This window comes from Mustelus asterias, chromosome 10 (assembly GCF_964213995.1).
Source record: "Mustelus asterias chromosome 10, sMusAst1.hap1.1, whole genome shotgun sequence".
Lineage (NCBI taxonomy): Eukaryota > Metazoa > Chordata > Chondrichthyes > Carcharhiniformes > Triakidae > Mustelus > Mustelus asterias.
Window position 1 is genome coordinate 96,636,942 of NC_135810.1, and position 22,165 is coordinate 96,659,106.

Below are 22,165 nucleotides of genomic sequence, written 5' to 3' on the forward strand. Positions count from 1 at the left end.
CACCCACATCCCATGAACGAACTTAAAAAAAAATCCAGCATCTGTGTAAAGAGAAACAGAGCTAATATTTCAGTTAGATGATTTTCCTCTGAATTCAGAAATGTTAAGTCTGTTTCTTTCTCCAGGGATGCCTGCAAGACATGCTTAATGTTTCTAGCATTTACTGTTTTTATTTCAGATTTCCAACATCTGCAATATTTTGCTTTTCTCCAAAAACATTCCCAGTCCTCAATGACAGGGGAACATAACAGCTTGATGCAAAAGATTAGGGCAAAGCATCTGCAACTATCTTCAATTTGAAATTGTGATTGAATGGTCCATCTTAGCTTATTCTTGAGGTTCCCATTGACATGGGTGCTTGTCTTTGGACAACTTGATTCATTACACTTGATAGAAAAAACTGGCTGAAAATGCTGGATACATAAAAGACAGAACCTGACATCTATAATACTGAAGACCTGTGCTCCAGAGCGAGCCACTTGTTTATCCAAGCTATTTCATTACAAGCTAAAGCATAGGTATCTATTTGACACTGTGGAAAATTGCTAAGGTTTGTACTGTCTACAGAAAGTAAGACAATGTAATCTGGCCAATTGCCACTTTAGCAGTTTACTCCCATAAGAAAAGTGATGGAAGGTGTTATCAACAGTGCTAGCTGTGACGCTACTGCGCCTTTAAGAAAGTTATTTTTAAGCATGTTCTTTGCATTTATAAGCAGCCCTGTTTTTTTCATTGTGGCACCAAGCTGCTGAGCAGTTGTCCTTTCATTGCTGCTAAAATTATATAATGGGCCTTTTGTTTATTTTTAATCTGGGTCTAATGCAACGTCCTGGAGTTTTACACGTTTTACGACCCTTTTGAATTGTCTGGTTTGTGACTGATTGACAGGTCAAAGTCAGGTGACTCCTTCATAGGGAAATCCAGAGTTGCTTTCAGTTTGGCTAATTAGAAGCTGTTTGGAATCCAGACTGAGAACAGTGTTTCTTTCTGTCTCCCTGGTATTGGAAGGCTGGCTGCTGGCTGGGCAGAGGCTGTTGGGGCTTCAGACTGCAGGCAGTATGTTTCTGTCTCTCTCCCTGGTATTGGAGGTTTGGTTCTTGGTGGCTGGCTAGCTAGTAACTGGAGATAAGGAATGCCTCTGTCTCTTGAAGTGTGCTGAAAGTTCCAGGGTTGGAACGTCTCAGCGTTTTCAACTCAACTTCCAAAAGAGTAAACCACAGCAAGTGTTGGAAAGCTGCAAAATCCAGGATCATGTGAGCAGACTCACTATCTGTGCTAAGCCTTGAACGGGGGTGTATGTTTGTAGGGATGTTTGCATTGGAACACTTTTTTTTAGCTCTAAGGTATATATGATCTCATGTTTTTTTTTCTTGTTTGTAATGGATAAAAGTTATTGCTAATTTTCTTTCTGTGTGTTAACTGTATTCTTAAATAAACTTTGTTTGATAAAAACCCCTAATGGATCACTTGAATCATACCTGGAGTGAAACATCTTATGCTTACCCATGCCAAATTCGAAGTGCAAAACTTATGATCTAGGCTGACATCATAAAACACCTTGGAGTTTCTGACCTGGATCATAACATAACAAATGATGCAGTGTGAGTTCCACCAATTTTGAGGATTGCACAGTGTTTAGTAGCATTCTCATTTCTTCAAGTACTGAAGCAATCCATGCCTGCATTCAGCAACTATATTCAGGCTTAAAAAAAGTAATTTTTGCACAACGCCAGTGCAGGCAATGACCATCTCCAACAAGAGAGTTTCTTACATCTCCGCTTGACATTTCAACGGCAGTGTTATTGCTGAATCCCCCACCATTGATATCCTGAGGATTACCATTGACCAGGAGCTGCTGGACCGGCTGTAAAAAATGTGACAATACTGTGCTTTTAAGAAATATGTTTATATCATGGTTCTTGTGAAGAATATGTGTAAAAGCCTGCTCTGTTTAAATGATGCCGCACTGTCTGCTCCAGGTAGCCCACATGCTGAATATGCTGAAGAATAATTGATCTTAGATAATGTGGTGTTTGTTTTAATCTGAGCTAATGCATTGTTCTTTATTTTTTGGATTGCCCGCATGGGTTTCAGAGTAGAGTTTGATTAGGTTGATAGACAGAGGCTGAGTTATGTAAAGGGAAGGAGCTAGGCTTACAGAGACAAGCAGGCGAGTTCTGTTTATGTCTGCAAGAAGTATCTCTCCCTGGAGTCGGCTGCTTGGGATCTGCTAGAAAATAAGTCTCTCTCCAGATGTGTTCTGGAGGCTTGAGGACTGGCAGCACACGCAAGCCTGTTTTCTTTGCTAACTGATTCTGAAGAGGAGTAAGTTTATGAGGAATATTGCTTAAAGTGGAACTAATGGAGATAGGTTAGACGTTAAGAATTGAATCTTGTCATGTTTAAGCATTTCAATCGCTAAAAGTTAATTCATTTTGTTGCAGTTCAACTATTTTTTTAATAAAGTTTGTTTTGATAAATGTTTTCTAGTGTGTCAGCAGAACCACACCTGGAGTGAAACACCCTATCCTCACATTCATGCCAAAATGATAAGAATAGTTGGGATCTTGTCAGGCTTAATAACAAAACTTGGGGCTTCTGACCTGGTCCCTAACAAAATACTGTGGGTACAAGAGCACCCAGGGGGTGGTAGTTCTGTGGTGAGTAACCCATCTCCTGACTTCCCAAAGCCTATCCACCATCTACAAGGAGTGTAATGAAATACACTCCACTTGCCTCGAGGAGTGCAGCTCCAACAACACTCGAGAAGCTTTGTGCTATCCAGGACAAAGCAGTCTGCACCCCATCCACCACACCACCTTGAACATTCACTCCCTCCACCACAGGCACTCATTGGCAGCATTGTATACTGCCTACAAGATGCACTGCATCAGCTTATCAAGGCTCCTTCAACAGTACCTTCCAGACATCTACCACCGAGAACAAGGGCAGCAAATGCATGGGATGTCACCACCTGTAAGACCCGCTCCATGTCACAGACTATCCTGCCCTGGAACTATATGAACATTCTTTCACTGTTAATCGGTCAAAATCCTGGAACTCCTTCCCTCATTATTATAGGTGTACCTACACCACATGGATTGCAGTGGTTCAAGGCAGGGGCTCCCATCTCCTGCACATGGGCATTTAGGGATGTGAAATAAATGTTCACTCATTTCCCAAAAATCAATTAACTGACATGATGTCAAAGCTTGCTGTCTAGCATTCATTGGGACAGATAGGCTAGAATGACAATAGTAAAGGGAACAACAATTTATACTGCATGAGAAGAGAGTGTTGATTGATTGACAAATTTACTCTGGTCGAGGCATTCCCGTAGAGAATGCATCAGGGAACAGCAATTAATTGTTCCCCAGTGCATTCTCCAAGGCAATTCTTCTACCAATCTAAGTCCACTGAGTGCAAGATGAAAAGCTTTGACAGCATGTCTCATTTTTTCAGCAAAACTCAAGTTTTGTACTATCAAATGAGTATTTTTAAAACTAAATAGTTAATGACAGGTTTTAAGCTGGGTTCTAAAACTGATGTTAGCACCTGATCTGTGGTTTGAAGGCATCCAACTCCTATTTCACGTGGCTACCTTTGTACCTTGGGAGTTACTATCTTCCAATTTGGCAGCTGGTGTTCATCTGGGGAAAATTGGGCTCAAGAAATGATCAAAAATTGGTGCCCTCACCACAGATATTTCGTCTAAATACCAGATACAGTGTGAGCCAATTCATTCCCCTAGATGTTTTGTCTGAGTAATGATCAGATTTCCTCTCACTCATTTCCATTATAAGCTGCATTTTTACACGATGTTGTGCCCTTCACTATCAGTCATTCCCCAGTTTTTAGATGGTTAGATTACTGCTTTCAAGCTTTTTATATTGCCTTGCTAATGTGGCCACTAGGAGGTGTATGAGTCTGGAATATTGGCTGGAAGAATTTTTCTCTTCTGCTGTGTCGGAAGACCTTGATTAGTTGATATGGGAGCTCTAATTTGATCTCAGAAGCTAAGCAAAGTTAAGTTTGCTAAATATTTATTTGGGCAAAAATCTTCATATGCCAGATGAAATAAGTTTTTAAAAAAATTTTATGATCTAGCTTCGAAGTTTCCATTATTTAGTTCAAAAGAACAAGGAAGAAAATATTTGTTCTGTAATGCTCTGTGATAGTGTGACCAGTATGAGGAGCTTTGCACAAAGAAAATAAAAGCTGCAAACAATTCAGAACTATATCACCATATGTAGAACCTTGAAAGTTCAGTGTCATTGCAGTACTTCACATAGCTCTGGATTTTTCAAAATTATGCAATTAGCTCACATAACAATTGAATCATTACAATTATTTTTTTGACACAGGCAGCATTACTTAGATAATTTAACTATAGATTTAACTATGTTTTGGAATAGAGAGACATGGTCTGGTGTTCCATGATAATTTCAGCTCTAGGTGCACAAATTGCACGTGTGGAAAGTTTGCAAATTACACATGCATATATCACACAAACCAGAAGTCTCCACTCAAAAGTTCAGCATTTTGAGACAACCTGAAACATGGAAGTACAAACTGAAGCAAAAAGAAAATTCTGGAAACAGTAAGTTAATCTGTAGTGAGAAGTAGCAAGTTAACTTTCAGGTGTTCCCCTTCATAAGGGCTGAAAGATAAGATGGACGGCTTATTGGAAACAAGAAAGTGAGGAAAAGAATGGAAAAAAAGCCCATCAGCGAAGAAAATGAGCTATAAAGTGATTAAGTGGCAAACAGGAAATTGTCAACTTACATGAGTAATAATTCTGTAACATAAAAGGATGAGATACATTAGAGTAAAAAGATTTTGATGAGACCCAGAGAATGTGCGACCATTTAAGCAATGTTACCCTAAGCTGGAGAGAAGAGAGCATGAAAACCTGATGGAACAGGTTCAAATGCCCACTTGTGGTGAACACTTGCAGACTGTGATGTAACAATGGGGGAATCTACATTTCGAGCACCAAACCGGGCTCTCATGCATCTGTAAAAACACCATCTTACATTATCATAGAGAAAATGGGAGCTATGGTTAAGATCTAAAGTAATTGAAATCAATATTAAAGCTAAATGGCTGAAAAGTGCCTCAGAGAATTATGATACCCTGTTCCTTGAGTTTATGGTAAGCTGCACTGGAACAGTGTTGACAGCCAAGGACAGAAAGAATCAAGTGCAAATGAGAAGGAAAATTAAAGTGGGAGATGGCCCGAAACTCTGGATTGTGAACAAATCAGGCTGTGTTTAGAAAAGCATTCACCCGATCTGCATTCTGTCACCTGAATGTAAAGGAGACCGTACTGTGATAAGTGAATGTAGGAGATTTGGTTGATAAAGTTACCTGTAAATCTCTGTCCCTCATGGAAGGAGTGATTAGAGTCCTGAATAGAAGTGTTGGAGGAGTTGAATCGGGTAGGGTAACTGTAGTATCTGTTGTATTTGCATTGAAAGGTGCTAAGGGATGGAGGTCAGGCGTCAGGTTGCACGCATAAAATTTAATGGGTAAATTCAGTTGTTTTGAAATGCGTAATGTTCATTTAATCTGTTTAAAGTCTGAGGAAACAAATATAATACTTCAAATGTTTTTCTGAGAAAATACTTTGAGGGGCAGTTTTTTCACGCAGAGGGTGGTGAACGTCTGGGACAAGCTGCCAGAGGGAGTAGTAGAGGCAGGTACAATTTTGTCTTTTAAAAAGCATTTAGACAGTTACATGGGTAAGATGGGTATAGAGGGATATGGGCCAAACGTGGGCAATTGGGACTAGCTTAGTGGTTAAAAAAAAGGCGGCATGGACAAGTTGGGCTGAAGGGCCTGTTTCTATGCTGTAAACCTCTAAGACTCTATGACTTAATTGATTAGTTCAGCAACAAATGGTGTTGATGAAAGTGGATTGAAGAAAATTGAATAATAAGCCTGGAAAATGGAATTTATGGCATTAACAAGTACGACCAAAAAAGTTGACAATAGGACTTGTAGGAATCTTCAGCATGATTAATAAGTTAAGACTGAGACCTTCAAATCGTAGCAAAATGGAAATATTTGTTTAAGCATAAAATATGACTTCCTAAACTGGGTAGTAATTAACACAGATAGGTTATAGTCCCTGCTTCTGCTGCAGACAACGGAGTGCATTAAAAACCTGGACTGGACTGCTCTTGTAGAGTTCTCAAACTCTGACTTCGCAATCTCTGGTGGTCTGTTTGGACTTCTTATACTTCTTGGAACGTGGGTAGAGCTGGTCCCTCTTGTTGTATCTGTTTTCACTCTGCTACAAAGAACATAATTTCAACCTCATTCCAGTTCTGTGGTCGGTCCAGCCATTTTAAATTTAAGGAATAGCTTTCCTTGCAGCTTGCCAATCAAAGGTGGTTGTTTAATTTTTTTGGCTACTGAAAGGCGTATCAAGAGGAGCCCAGGTGGCCCGAACAGGGCATGGGCTGCAGTGGCCTGGGGGTGAAGGACTGTGAGTAGGTGCTCCCATTAAAAATGACAAAAAGGTAAGACTTGGAAGTATCTGTTGAATAACAGAACTTTGTTATGATAATGACTATATAAGAATTAGGTCTTTTAAGTTTGTTTTTGTATGTTTGTCCCTATTGTGCAATAATAATTTTTTTGTGGTTCAATTCAATATAATAAGAATGTTTCTGGGGGTTCCATCAGTGGTACTCTTGGGAGATCAAAAGGGTTCCGTGGAAAGGTTTGAGAGACCTTGCCATTAACTGTTAATTAGTCCCGTCCTTTCCAAATTGTTTGAGCCAATTGACCAGTTACCAAGGCATGCAATTGATTTTTAATTGGCCCTGAAAACCTGATATTAGCTCTTATTCTATCACTTGCCTGAGTCAGAAAATTCTGGTACATTCGGACAGACATCAATTTATACCATTTCTCATCAGACAGTTTCAGCTTCATGCTTTTTAAGGGAAATATGTTAGCCAAAATTGCAAAGATTGACCTAGATTCGGAATTATAGTGCTTAAACTTGTACAGATCAGTGTTAAAGCCACAGAATTTGAATACGTGGTTTAAATCTTTTACAAAGTGGAATTCTAAAACAGTTTTCTTCCAGCACTCGCTTACTCGCCTTATGAACTCATGCATTTTTCAGGGATTTCTTCACACCAGAGCATCTATTATTAACGCCCTCTAGTGGCCAATTGACACAATTTGTTTTTGAAAGTAAAATTTAAGTTTTTCAGATCTTATGGATATACTGCGTGTTTAGCTTGACGTAGACAATGAATAGCTTGTAATTTGGCGTAAACTGTTGTTGAACTGTAGCATGCTTTATTTTTTGTACCCAGCAACGATCCTGCTCATCACATTTCTTGATTAGGTGAAGGGATATAATATCACAGGTCTATGCATTGTGAATTTAGATGCGTTTTATCCTTATTTTGATTAAGTATTATTGACATAATTTCAAAGATTCTAGAACTAAGCAATAATTTGTTAATTCTATGTGATGTTTGGTCATTTAGATGAGTCGGAGTGAAGAGAAACGACGTAAAGCTCACCTAATATAACCCTGTGCACCTAATTAATTCCTAGGGGTTTTCAAATCTCTGGTCTCACTACCTCTGGCTTGCTGTCTTTGGATCACTCCAATTTTGTAAAAGGCCAGAACATCACCTGAAACCACACTGGACAAATTCCCTCACTTCCAAAATTCCCAGATTTCAGCACTTGGTGTCACTGTGTTTGGTCTCCAGCTGTCACCTCAGTCCGATTTAAGTGGCACTATCACCTGGATACATAGCCAGACTCTGGGCGATCTTTACAACAGAAAATATGCTTTACAATCCCCAGTGTGAGAGAGATAATCTATAAAGCATAATCTTGCAATCTTGGTCTTTCAGCCATTTCTCAGTTTCCCTTTTTAATTAGGGCCTGTTTCAAAAAATCCAAGTTTTTAAATCGTGGATTTCATCAGACAATATAAATCAGAAACCAGCAAAGAATGAACAAAAAATGTAATAAGGGAAAATAGGAATATGAGCAAAAACTAATAAGAAATATAAAAATAAACAGTATAAGTTTCAACAAGTATATACAAAGGAAAGGAGTAGCTAAAATGAATGTCAAGGTGGAAGTGAACAGTGGAGATTGGAAATTGATAATTGAAACGAGGAAATAGCAGAGATTTTGGATAAGTATTTTGTATCCCTTCACAGCAGAAGACACAAAAAATATTCCAAGAGCGGAGGGCAAAAGGGAGAGAGGAACTTAAAACTATCCTGACCATTAGAGAACAAAATACGAGGAAAACTAATAGAACTTAAAGTTGACAAGTCCCCTGAACCTGATGTCTTGCATCCTAGGATCTTAAAGGAATGACTGCAAAGATGTTGGATGCATTGGTTGTAATCTTCCAAAATTCCCTAGGTTCTAGAAATGGCACAGCGGATTTGAAAGCAGCAAATGCTTTGTTCAAAAAAGAAAGGAGATAAAAAGCAAGGAACTTTAGGCCAGTTAGTTGACCATCTGTCACTGGTAAAATGTTAGAACAGTAAGAAGTCTCACAACACCAGGTTAAAGTCCAACAGGTTTATTTGGTAGCAAATACCATAAGCTTTCGGAGCGCTGCCCCTTCGTCAGATGGAGTGAAAATCTGTTCTCCAACAGTGCACAGAGACACAACATCAAGTTACAGAATACTAATTAGAATGCAAATCTCTACAGCCAGCCAGGTCTTAAAGGTACAGATAATGTGGGTGGAGGGAACATTAAACACAGGTTAAAGAGATGTGTATTGTCTCCAGACAGAACAGCTAGTAAGATTCTGCAAGATCAGGAGGCAAGCTGTGGGGGTTACTGATAATGTGACATAAATCCAACATCCTGGTTTAGGCCATCCTCATGTGTGCGGAACTTGGCTATCAGTTTCTGCTCAGCGACTCTGCGCTGTCGTGTGTCGTGAAGGCCGTGAAGGTATTTGCTACCAAATAAACCTGTTGGACTTTAACTTGGTGTTGTGAGACTTCTTACTGTGCTTACCCCAGTCCAATGCCGGCATCTCCACAAAATGTTAGAACCCATTGTTAAGGAAGTAGTAGCAGGACATTTAGAAAATTAAAATATAATCATACAGAGTCAGCATGGCTTTGTGAAAGAGAAATCATCAGCCAAATTTTACAGGAGGGCGCACATTGCTCGCCTCCCTGGAAGGAAAGTCTGTGTTGCACTTTTCAATGCCTATCCCTCAGCAATGACATCCTAACGATAAGGGTCAGACGTCTTTCCCTTGGTAGGAGGAAGTTCCACCGTCGAGCTGCAGGTCAATTTGATTGGCTTAGCAGTGGGAATTGCAAGCAGACCCATAAGTAAGAGGTTTGGTGTCTGGAGTGAGATAAGTCTGGGCTTTTAGGGTGGAAAGGGATCGGGCATCCAAGGGGGTGAGGGGAGTGCATTTTAGAGGCCAAGTGGGAAGAAACAAACAGGGTGGGGGGAGAGGTGCCCCTAATGTGCACAAGGAACCCCCAATAGACGTAACTCCCCCTTTTCAGCCTTTTAGTCAGTTGGCTTAAAATAGTAGCCCACCCATTCCCACCTGCCTGCCCATGCCAACCGTATAATGGCATGGGCAGTGTAATATAGGGGTCAGTTGGCTTGTTAAAAAGCTCAATTGCCATTTTTAAAAAAAATGGAATTTGCAGTGGGCAGCATCCCCGATAGAGGATAAGAAGATATATATCACCAGCTGTATAAGGTGCTGGTGAGGCCACACCTGGAGTACTGTGTACAGTTTTGGTCTCCTTACTTGAGAAAGGATATACTGGCACTGGAGGGGGTGCAGAGGAGATTCACTAGGTTGATTCCAGAGTTGAGAGGGTTGGCTTATGAGGAGAGACTGAGTAGACTGGGGCCATACTCATTGGAATTCAGAAGAATGAGGGGAGATCTTATAGAAACATGTAAGATTATGAAGGGAATAGATAAGATAGAAGCAGGGAAGTTGTTTCCGCTGGTGGGTGAAACTAGTCACCCACCTCAAAATAAGGGGAAGCAGATTTAGGACTGAGTTGAGGAGGAACTTCACACAAAGGGTTGTGTATCTGTGGAATTCCCTGCCCGGTGAAGCAGTTGAGGCTACCTCATTGAATGTTTTTAAGGCAAGGATAGATAAATTTTTGAACAGTAAAGGAATTAAGGGTTGTGGTGAGCGGGCGGGTAAGTGGAGCTGAGTCCACAAAAAGATCAGCCATGATCTTATTGAATGGCGGAGCAGGCCCGAGGGGCCAGATGGCCTACTCCTGCTCCTTGTTCTTATGTTTTTATATTTGGATTTCTAAAAGGCATTCAATAAGGATATGTAAGTCATTTTCAGGCTGGCAAACTGGAATTAGAGTGTCATAGGTATGAGTGCTGGGGCTTAACTATTTACAATCCACATTAATGGCTTTGATGAAAGGATTGGTTTTATTGTAACCAGTTTTGCCGATGACACAAGGATAAATAGGAAATCAAGTTGTGAGGGGGTACAGATAGGCATGTAGATAGGTTTGTTGAGTGGGCAAAAAATTGGCAATTAAGAGTATACTGTTTGAAACAGTGAGATTGTCCCCTTCGACTGGAAAACAGAAAATCAGAATATTATTTTAATTGAGAGATACAGGAGAATGCTGCAGTACAGAGGGATCTGGGTGTCCTGGTATCACAAAAATTAGCATAAAGGTACAGCAAGTAATTAGGAAGGCAAATGGATCTTGGCCTTTATTGCAAGGGGTATGGAATATAAAAATAGGAAAGTCTTGTTGCAGTTGTACAGTGTTTTGGTGAGACCACACCTGGAGTACTGTGTATTGTTTCGGTCTCCTCACTTAAGGAAAGGTACACTTGTATTGCAAGCAGTTCAGAGATAATTCACGAGAGGCTGCTTCTAAGATGTCTTATGAGGAAAGGATAGTCTTATACTCATTAAAGTAAGGAGAATGAGAGATTATCTTATTGAAAAATAATTTATTCTGAGGGGGCTTGACAAGTTAGACGCCGAAAGGAAGCTTCCTGTTAGGAATCTAAAACTAGAAGCCATAGTTTAAAACAACGGATCTTCCATTTAAGACCAAGATGAGAAGGAATTTCTTCTCGATGGGCCAAATAGCCCCCTTCTGCACTGTAGGGATTCTATGATTCTCTTAGTGTTGTTAGTGTTTGGAATTCTCATCCACGCAGTGGAGTCTGTATCATTCATAGAACATAGAACATAGAACAGTACAGCACAGAACAGGCCCTTCGGCCCACGATGTTGTGCCGAGCTTTGTCTGAAACCCAGATCAAGCTATTTCCTCCCTATCATCCCGAAATACTCCATGTGCCTATCCAATAGCTTCTTAAATGTTCCTAAAGTTTCTGACTCCACTATCGCTGCAGGCAGTCCATTCCACACCCCAACCACTCTCTGAGTAAAAAACCTACCTCGGACATCCTTCCTATATCTCCCACCATGAACCCTATAGTTATGCCCCCTAGTTACCGCTCCATTCACCCGAGGAAATAGTCTTTGAACGTTCACTCTATCTATCCCCTTCATCATTTTATAAACCTCTATTAAGTCTCCTCTCAACCTCCTCCGCTCCAAAGAGAAAAGCTCAAGTTCCCTCAACCTTTCCTCATAAGACCTACCCTCCAAACCAGGCAGCATCCTGGTAAATCTCCTTTGCACTCTTTCCAGTGTCTCCACATACTTCTTGTAGTGAGGTGACCAGAACTGCACACAATATTCCAAATGTGGTCTCACCAATCAATATATTTAAGGCTGAATTCAACACTATTTTGATTGACAAGAGTTAATCAAGTGGCAGAAATTGCAGTTAAGGCCACAGTCAGGTCAGCCATGATTTTATTGAATGGCAGAGCAGACATGGTAGGCCAAGTGACCTACTTCTTTTGATTGTATGACCTCAGCACTTATTATACAGAATCTTATTTCATCGCTGGAGACACTTATGCTCAGGGTCTTCGGGGGCAATCTTGCCACAAAATGCTAAACTCCAGATGAGTGTGAAAGTGGGAGAGAATTATGTCCATCTTTTAGGCTAGCTCTCAGACACAACCTGATGCCACTTAGAGGAAAAAATGAGGTAAAGTGTGATTCTTATCAGTCGGGGGAGTGGATGGAGTCTATTCATGCTGGGAAGCCAGCTGCTGACTGCTAGAGGGCACCATTGCGTATGCACTGATCTTCCAGTGCACTAACTATTTACAAGAGTACACAGTTAATACACTGGGAGATATCTCACTCACCGCCACCCCTCCCCCTCTACAGACATCACTCCTCCACCCCCCAAATCGCACTCCCCCCATCTTATCGCCCCGTCGATTGCAGCACCCACCCCCAGTTTTCTGCTCCCAACACCGTTCTGGTCGCCCCGCTGATTGCCGCCCCATCTCTGTGCCTCCAAGCTGATCACTCCCTCCCGTTGATCGCAGCCCCGTGATCCCCGATTGCAGTGTGCGTAGCCCCCCTTAGGCTCTGCCTCTTCAGATCCTGCCACTTCAGGCTCTGCCCCTGCTCTTAGACCCTGCCCCTTTTCATTGCTCAGTACCCAGTGAGAAGTGCAGGGTATCTGGTGGGCAGTGCCAGGGTGTCAGGCTGACGGTGCCAGGCTGACACTGCCAGGGTGCCAGGCTGACACCGTCTGGGTCCGAGGCTGACACTGCCCAAGGGGCACTGCCCCCGACCATCCAGGGGACCTCAGTGGCCAGGTGACGAGGCCATCACAATAGATCCCCGTTGCAGGGAACCATATGTGATTCTTGTCTGTGAGGACCTAGACCGGTGAGGCCGATAAGACAAGTGATTATAATGTTGAAATATTCCTAGTGAGCTTGGACAATTCTGTCCAGGGTTCATTAATAATATTTAAATATTATAATCACGCTGGCTTCACAGTGCCGGTAGAGGCGAGAGTCCGGCGCGAATCCAGTTTTTCACCTCTCTCGCAATCTTACCAGCTCGCCACACCGATTGCCCGGTGAGACAAGCCGGTAAGATTGCCCCCTTCATCTTTCAAATGGATTAGATATCCATTTAATACATAGTTGCATAATTGAACAAGTGCAGGATTTCTATATGTCACCCAAGTTGTTCCTTCCTGAAAATGGCCAACTCGGTAAACAAGAAATATGGAATATCTTTCCATCGCTATCAAAAATTGTTAAATATTTTCTTACTACCTTGACAGAGCCTCGATATTTAATAGATCTATGGATTTTCAGATCTCCATTTCACTCGTCCATAAAAGTTAGTGCCCAGCATTGCATTCTAATATTAGCTGGGTTAGGATCTCGGGTTCTAATTAGCTATTATTGACTTTGGATCAGTGACCAAAGCAAAAATGTAGTTACGTCCTAATGCCAAGCAATTTTCTGGTGTGTACTATACCTTGCATTCTTAGGCAGACCTTGGCACACAAACCAAGAAAAAAACAGGAATCAGTCTGCAGTTCTACAAATAATTGACCAGCGCACAGGGTACTGCTACCAAAAGCTGATTTGAATGTATGAGCACTACAAAATGGTAGTAATTCACACTGGAGAATATGAATCTACGCTTATCCATCATTAAAAATCCACCTACAGCAATAGTAAGATGTTTTATTCACTAATTTAGAACCTGTTGAAGCAGAGTAGATGGAAGTCATCCTCAATTCCGAGGAACGCCAAAGAAAGAAAGACATAGTTAAAAGATCAATTAAGACAAGAATTTCAGGTTGTAGATTTTCTCACTATACCTTTGTTTAACTGAGTTAAATATAACGTTCGTAAAGTAAGAGTGTTTAAAATCCCACCTTTCAGCCAATAGAATAGGAAAGATTTTCAATATAAGTACATTTTAAAGATGAGTGGGGTACATTTTGAGACCTCTCACCTGCCGGAAACAGGGTGCTAGCACCCCAAAAATAATGGCTTATGATTTCCTTCCGATTGTGTGATTGCTGCTCTATTCCTAAGAGCTTTCAGGCAGGCATATCCTCCAAGATCAGGCAGTGGAACTTTTAATCTGCTAATTGGAACCTTGTGACATTTGGAGAACCCTGATTGCTATTTTATGACCAACTGCACAGAATGCTAGCTGCGCAAGCTTGCCACAGTTTCAGCAGGTCGTCCAGTTGAAAAAATAGATTTTAAGTTTCACGACTTTTGTAGGGCCAGAAAGATTAGAATGTTTCACATAAAGAGCCAACATTCAGCCCCACATCACGAGGGAATGCATCCCCTTCCCTGGGGCATACCTGATATTGCATTGTCCCAGTATCAGTGAGCTTTGTTGTCATGTCATTTTCTGCCCTCCGTTTGTATATTAATGAGGCTTCGAACTCAAAATGGACTGTGCTTCCTTGTCAGGACTGTTGGGTGGCTAGCTGGAATGCTTAGCCACCTAGTCACCCAAACACTACTCAGGTGGAAAATTTTCCTAGGGGGCTCTGTCACTATTTTATGGTAAACTTCTCAAAGTAATATCTTTCTAAAAGTGAAATAACATTTTCTTGATATGTTGATTTTTAAATTTATTTTACATAAATTGGATGATTTGAGTGAAATATTTGTTCAAAATATTATTTCTCTTCCTTAATGTCATTTAATAATTATGTTGCTATTTTGCACAACTTGGCAAAATATTAACAATTTTATAGTCTGTCTTTTATGTTGCATTGAGATTTTTTTACATGTAGTTTTGATTTTCATTTTGATGTTCTAGGTTTAGAATGCGACACAAATTATATTTGGAGTGTCTTCGTTTATTTTGGATATTTATTCTCAAATATGAGAGATTAATTTTTGTAAATTTTTGTTTTATCAAAGACAATTTACAAATACAAGTGAGCTGTTTCACCTGCTCAATCAAATCTGTGCCTAGTCGAACCATGGTCATTTGAAGTTTCCTGTTGTTGTACACCAATGTTGGTTTAATTCACATGCATTATAAAACAGAATACCTGCATTAACAAACTTAACTGGTAATAAATTATTGTGGTACGCTTCATAAATCATGGTGAAACAAGACTTTCGAGAAGGGTGTAACAAATAGGCTGCAGCTCAACAATTGATGTTACTGACAGAACTGATGCCCATATTTTTGTATAATTTAGGGGTGATCTCATTAGCTGCTTTGATAAAAGGTATTAAAAAAGCATCTGGCAGCTAGCTGACTCAGCTAAGGCCAGAGGTCACTGGATCTGGTAATGTGCTGGCTGTCTGTGCAAGGTGATCTGACTTAGGGCTACAGAAAACAGATGAGAACTGTTCAGAATTTGTAAGTTTCATAACCGTGATGATCGTGGGTAGTAAAACTTAAGTTTCTGTACTTAATACACATCATTTTTATGTTGATGGAATGAAATAAACATAAATTGTTGAACAATTTTCAAATATAATTTTGTCATTTAATTTTTGCAGCATCAGGTAGTTGTAAAAATATTTAGCGAATTATGTTTGTCACAAGCTATCTAAGAAAAGACATGGACCACCATTTCCTAGCCCTGTTGTGGCGGGATCTTGTCGTGGGAGATTCGTTAGCTGAGCCAAAAGTCCATTGACTTTCTGTGGGACTGGAAGACGGGGCTGGAAAATCTCGCCCATGGTGCTTTTGGAATTTGGCTCATAGAAGAAATAATAAAATCCCTACAGTGCAGAAGGAGGCCATTTGGCTTATCAAGCCTACACCGACAACATCTGACCCAGGCCCCAACCCTGTAACTCCACGTATTTACCCTGCTGATCCCCTTGACACTAAGGGGCAATTTAGCATGACCAACCAACCTAACTTACACATCTTTGGAGTGTGAGAGGAAACTGGAGCACCCAGAGGAAACCCGTGCAGGCACATTAACTCCACGTATTTACCCTGCTGATCCCCTTGACACTAAGGGGCAATTTAGCATGACCAACCAACCTAACTTGCACATCTTTGGAGTGTGAGAGGAAACTGGAGCACCCAGAGGAAACCCATGCAGGCACATTGAGAACATGCAAACTCCACACAGACAGTGACCCGAGGCTGGAATTGAACTTAAGTCCCTGGCGCTGTGAGGTAGCAGTGCTACCCACTGTGCCCCTGTGCTGCCCAGCTATCATGTCTGGTTGAAAAAAATTGAATATATCATTTTAGAATTTGAAATGCATACCGTTCCCAATGGATGCTTCCATATTTGTATGATAAACATTGAGTGCGATATTTTACTATAGTCATGAAGCTCAACGTGTCTCAATTTGTACTAGCACTCAAAGTATGATCATTTTTTATTAGGTGAATATTGGGGGTTCTGAAGAGAGCGGATATGTTTCTAATTATACACTTTGGTATTCTGTTTCTTTTCATGTGTAACATCTGTCAGATGGTCAAATGGCCCTTGCTATTTGACTGTTTAACCCAGTGGTTAGTCGCATAACTAGATAGTGTTGATTTGTTTCCAGTGGATGAGCTGGGCATTTTTTCTAACTTGGTTCAACACAGCAGTGGAGTTGCACATTGTACATTGTGGCAAATCTAAATAGTGTGAGATCCTCCCCTCCAGGGAGCCCTCACCAGTGGGATCAAGTTGCGCGTTCATTCTGGATTTAAAACCTATCTGGATTTAAACTATTAAAGTATGTTAAGTGGAAATGTTCTACAGCAATGCTAAAGTTCTAGTGTAAACACAATCAAAGAAGCCATATTTTAGAATGATGTTAACTAAATTGATGTTCAGACTGCTGTTGCTAATTGCTGTCCAGGGATCCACATTTCATGTGAATTTGTGTGGATGTGATGAGAACATCATTATAATGCCCCTGATGGCTAAATAACCTGCCAACAGAAGATGTCTGGGTTCACAGATGACAGGTGATACATTGTTGAAGTTGATGTATCAAAGGGTGCCTAGTACTCGTGCAATCACACCCTATAAGTAATCAACACTTTCTCAAGGTAAATTGCAAAGAAAACTGATTTGGTCCCATTTAAGTAGAAAAGGGAGGGAAGGAGATTATTTAATTAATTAGAAACACAAATAGCAATATTTCAGACTCAAATTTTATACTGTCATCTTACAATGTTCTTTATGTTTCTGTGTGCCATTATGCATTCAGAATAAAACTATAAAAATAAAATCATAATTGCAAAGCCATCAAAGTACTATTTTTGTGGCTTGTTCAAACAAATTGAACATTTTCTTTGGCTCCATCGTATTTCAAAATAGTTTAATAGATTTAGGAAGTGTCAGAGCACTTCACATTAAAATCTAAACAAGTGTTCCAAGTAGTGTAACACAATGTCGTACAATAACTAATATTAACTCATGATATAATTCAAGTACCATTGAGACTTTTAATTTTATATTTGTAAAATTGAAATATTTGTTGTGAAATTGTGGATTTTGTCCAATATCCAACTTCAGTTTCTTAAAATGTTAGATTTTTCCACTAAACTGTTTGTTTTGCTTCAAAATACCGGATTCTTCTAAGTAATTATATTAAATACACAGCAAGAATTACAGTATATATGTGACAGATCACCATTCTAGGCCTGGCTCTTGAATATTTATACATTTCTAGTCATAGCAATAAATGTTTCAGTAGTTCTGAATCTAATATAGTTATTCAACATGGACATCAATTGGTTCAGTGGATAAGTATGCAAAATGGTATTGTACTAAGCCATAGGAAACAGAATTGATCTAATTGTGGTCTCATCTTTAAATTAGCCATTTGGCTATGAGATGAGGATAGAATCCAAATATGTTGTGGTGCCCTCATAGTCTGCTGACATGGCCTAAATTTGCACCTGTAGGGAAATCAGATGCTCAAAAGAGGAAAATTGAGCCAAGCCAGAAAAAAACAATTAGCATATCAAAATTAAACCCAAATTTTTAACATGTGTAGTATTTAATAAAACACGTGTACTTTAAAGAAGAACAATTTAATCTTTACAATGATGTTTTAAGCATAAATATTGTGTTGAAAGAAAAGGAAGCACAATTGGTATTCTGCAGATTCTATTTTCAGGGAAAAGTTTGATAAATTTTATCCAACAAAGTAACTGTGAAAGCTAGAATGCATTAAAATTGTGTAACTAAAGAGTGGCAGAGATTGTGCAATGAGGTAAAAATAAAATAGCATTGTCTCTGCCTTTTCATAAAATCCTATAGAAAAGTAGATAGTGACAAATATAAAAAAGTAAATCATACTGGTAAAATGTTTAAATAACATCTGATCTTAACATTTGCGTTTAGGAAGTTGCAAGAGCTGTTTTGTAAAATTAAAGTTTGTAAGTTTATATAGTTATTTTGTAAAAAGAGAGAATTGTGACAATCTGGTCTTATAGCTTATGTCTTGCTCCTCTGAACAATTCTGCTGTTTTGGTGAAATTGAAATGAACCTTTAGCAGATTTATTGTGAAGCGCTCTTTAGAGCTTAATCTGACATCCTGAAGAAATTGAGAATTCGCTGTGTGAGAAAGTCGGTTATTTTGCTCCATGATGTTGAGTTTACTTTTGTTGTTATGCTACAGACATATTTCTATTTTAAAAAGCAACATATAAATGCAAATTGTTGGTATGCTATAAAGTCAATGTCATCACTATTTTTAAGATTTTAAGAGAATGCATACTGATACTCATTTAAGACTTCGAAATAATTCTAAATGTCATTGATCTTTCAATAGCTTGAGATTACAAACTGCTATATTACAACAGTCAACAATTGTAATAATTAAAAATTATATTTTAGGTACCAGTTGCTCAAGAGTGTAAAGGTTGTGTTCATATGCCTATCTTTAAGAAATATATATTTTTTATATATAGTCTGAAGATTGTTGCTTCTGCCTACATTCATTTTTCAGTTGGAATGCTTTTGATTTTTTACAGTTTCTTTTTAATGGGAGATAATAAGTAAATGGATAAAGAAATGCCTTCACAGCATTGACCATTTACAGTTTAAAAAGTCTTTTAAAATTAAATAACACTGCAGCTTTAAAATAATAACTTTCTTCATTGCCCTTTCTAATGTTTTGTTAAATATTGTTTAAGGGTATGAAGGTGTATGGTCAAAACTAATTTGCTGCTGTTTTTATACTACATAATAGTGACTGGAAGTTAAGAAAATTACCTCAACACATTAAAAACAGATTAGTTTAGAATGATATCTTTAATGTTTAATATAAATGCCTCATGAAATTCAAATGTATCATAACCAGCATGGAGGTGTGACAAATGTGTCCACATAGAAAATTAACCATACATCAAATGAGTTACCTGACCATTTCCTGTGTTATTGTAATTATGTATCCACATTCTCGATACAAAGTTGGTTTTGTTTTAGAAGTAGTTACCCTGGACTTGTTTTTAATTTAAGTTTGTAAATACAAACAATGTTCCAGAAAGATGGAAATAAATACATGATTTAAAAAATCTATAAGCCAATTTCATTTCATGTTAATGTGTGAAATGCAACATTGATTTATCATAATATGCAATGTTTTACAAATAATGCAGAAAAACATCTAATAGTATGTAACAAAGTCATTTTAGAAAACACTTTGGTGCAATGTTTTCACTTGATCACTGTAATGCCAGCTCAAATATTTGCACTTGCAAATTATGACACAGCCATAATAAAAAAAAAATTCACATGCAGTATCCAATTAAATAATATGCTATTTTTCCATTATCTATGTGCAGTTTCATCCCAGCAGGAATGTAAGCAAATGCACTAATTTCATTATATCTGGTACGCCAAGATTACAGATGACTGTGCCTGATATTAAAATTAGATGGAACTGAGATGGGGCCATTATTTTAGTGTTTGAATATTTTAATTGTTAACATTTGCCTGCATGGAACACTAAAGGAAAAGGCTGTTTACATATCCTGTTCAACAATTCCAAGCTGAAAGCCGTATCTGAAAAATGCATTTGTATGTTTTGACATTGCACTTTGCATGGGTTGTTAACGGCTTACTCTGGGCTATCAAAGCTGTTATTTTTAGGTAAACCTATCTTTTCTTTAAATGTTTAGCAATAAAAAGCAATCTTGTTGAACGTTAACATGAGAACATAGTTTTGACTGCACTTTTGCATCTCCAGAGTTTGATAACTAATGATTTTTCTTTTAATTTACAGAGAATCCTATTACTTTCCCTGAAGGCAACAAAGAAAAAGAAATTCTAACACCAATTGAAGATATACAAGTTGAAAGCTCTATTCCACATACTGATTCAGGCATTGGAGAGGAGCAAATAACTGGTCTCATGAATGGCTCTGATTTGGAAACGGGCACTGTGCCAGATGCAATGAGTGAACTTCTATCTTCCTTCTCCTCCGAAGTAAAGAAATCCCAAGAAAGTTTAGCCGAGAGCCCAATTGAAGTGCTGAAACCAGCTACATCTGTAACAAATGTCAGCCAAGGAAAAGGCATGAATGTGAAGGAGATTCTGAAAAGCCTTGTTGCAGCACCTATGGAACGTGCAGAATCTGGGGCTGAACCTGTATCGTACCCTGATCCTACTGTAAAAAGAGAAGCACAGGCTATTCTTCCAATGCAGTTTCATTCCTTTGACAGGTGAAGAGCCTCGATGTTGTTTTAATTTATTCACCCACCAGAGTATTTATGAATGTGAGTGATGAGGTGATATTGGTGAGAGGGGGAGAGGTCTCCAGGGGTTTCAGAAGCAGATTGAACAGCAGCATCACATAGCCCAAGCCTGTCGTCTTCACAGCTCAAAGCCATAATGGGAGGTGGCAGCCTGAAATGAGTTGCCACTGCAAAGTGTATTATTTTTGAAATGCTTTCACACAAATCACTGAGCTCCGCATACAACTTTGTTTCATGGTTTAATGTCATCACGAGGCACAAATTGGTGTGTCTAATTGTTTGCCACCTGCCAGTGAAACGAACTGCCAGGAAGACAGAAGGATCTGTTTGTCTATCAGGCATTCAGGCGATTGAGAGTGACAACATCAAAAATTTCACTTCAAAGTCTGAAGCTTTGATCGGCCTTTAAGAGACCCCACTCTCTTGTGCTTCTGGTCAACTGAATTTTTCAATTAGTTTAAATATATTAGGTTCCTGCTGTCTCATCTGTCTTTAGGAAGATGTAATTATATTATGAACAGTCTAAACAGATTTCTAGTCAGAAAAGGTCCAAATTCCCATGATGGCACTTTTAATAATTAAAAAAAAATCTTTAGAAAACACACTTTATTGTAATTTTGTGCACCTATTAGCCATGCTTTAATTTGGTTACATGTGCAATCTGCTCTTCTTTATTTGTTAGACAATTTTCTAGGTAATTTTTAGTTTAACTTTAAATGAATAAATGCAGTGTAAATTATGAATAAAAATGTAAAGTTGTACTAACTGCTAAACTAAATTATAGTTTAATTATTAATGCACTGGAATAGAGACAAATAACTTGGAGAAACATTTCAAGGATAATAAAATTCCGGATTTCAAAATAGATACTGTAATCAATTGAAAGGAAATCTACTACTTAGTCTCAGTCGGATACAGCAATTGCTATATATTTGGAATAAATTGAACCAGGGACATGGAACTTTCCCTCTTACATTTTAAGTTTAGCATCTTTCAGGGAATCATTCTGCATATTGTGCTGCTGAAATGAAATTTTTTGAGCACTTCATTCCAGCCATTTTCCCGTTTGTGTCAGGATAGCAACATTTGCAACGTAATAGATTCCTGAATCATTCATGATTTGGGAATGTAAAAAGCCCAAAACAATTGATATATATTCTGAAAGTAAAATCCATTTTTCCCCTTGATATTAGTTCCCTTCACTACCATACACAATGTAGTGAAAATGGCAAAATTAGCCTGAGGCCTTTTCCAATATCTAAGTATAGTTTATTTAAGTTTGCTGATAGTCCAAAGTTAGTTGAAAAAGTAACCTGTGAGGAGAGCACACAGACTATGCGAAGGAATATAAATAGATTAGGTGGGTGATTTGAGAAATGTGAGGTTATACACATTGATAGGAAGAATGGAAAAGCAGGTTTTCTTTTAAATGATTGGAAACTATTAGGTGTTGATTTGCAGATGTTGGTATCCTTGTACAAGGAACACATAAATTTAACATGCAGGTACAGCAAGCAATTAAGAAGGTAAATTGTATGTTGATCTTTCTTGCAAGGGGGTTG

At 38.8% G+C, this 22,165-nt stretch overlaps 1 protein-coding gene across 14 annotated transcripts in view; it reads left to right on the plus strand.

Moving 5' to 3' along the window:
• The window catches only part of nbeaa (neurobeachin a), an 812,689-nt gene that overhangs the window by 323,008 nt on the left and 467,516 nt on the right, over nucleotides 1–22,165 (plus strand). For all 14 annotated transcript variants that reach the window (XM_078222243.1, XM_078222244.1, XM_078222247.1 and 11 more), the window contains one exon: nucleotides 20,132–20,570. In XM_078222243.1, coding sequence (XP_078078369.1) covers nucleotides 20,132–20,570 — 439 coding nt within the window. The remainder of the gene's footprint in view (nucleotides 1–20,131; nucleotides 20,571–22,165) is intronic.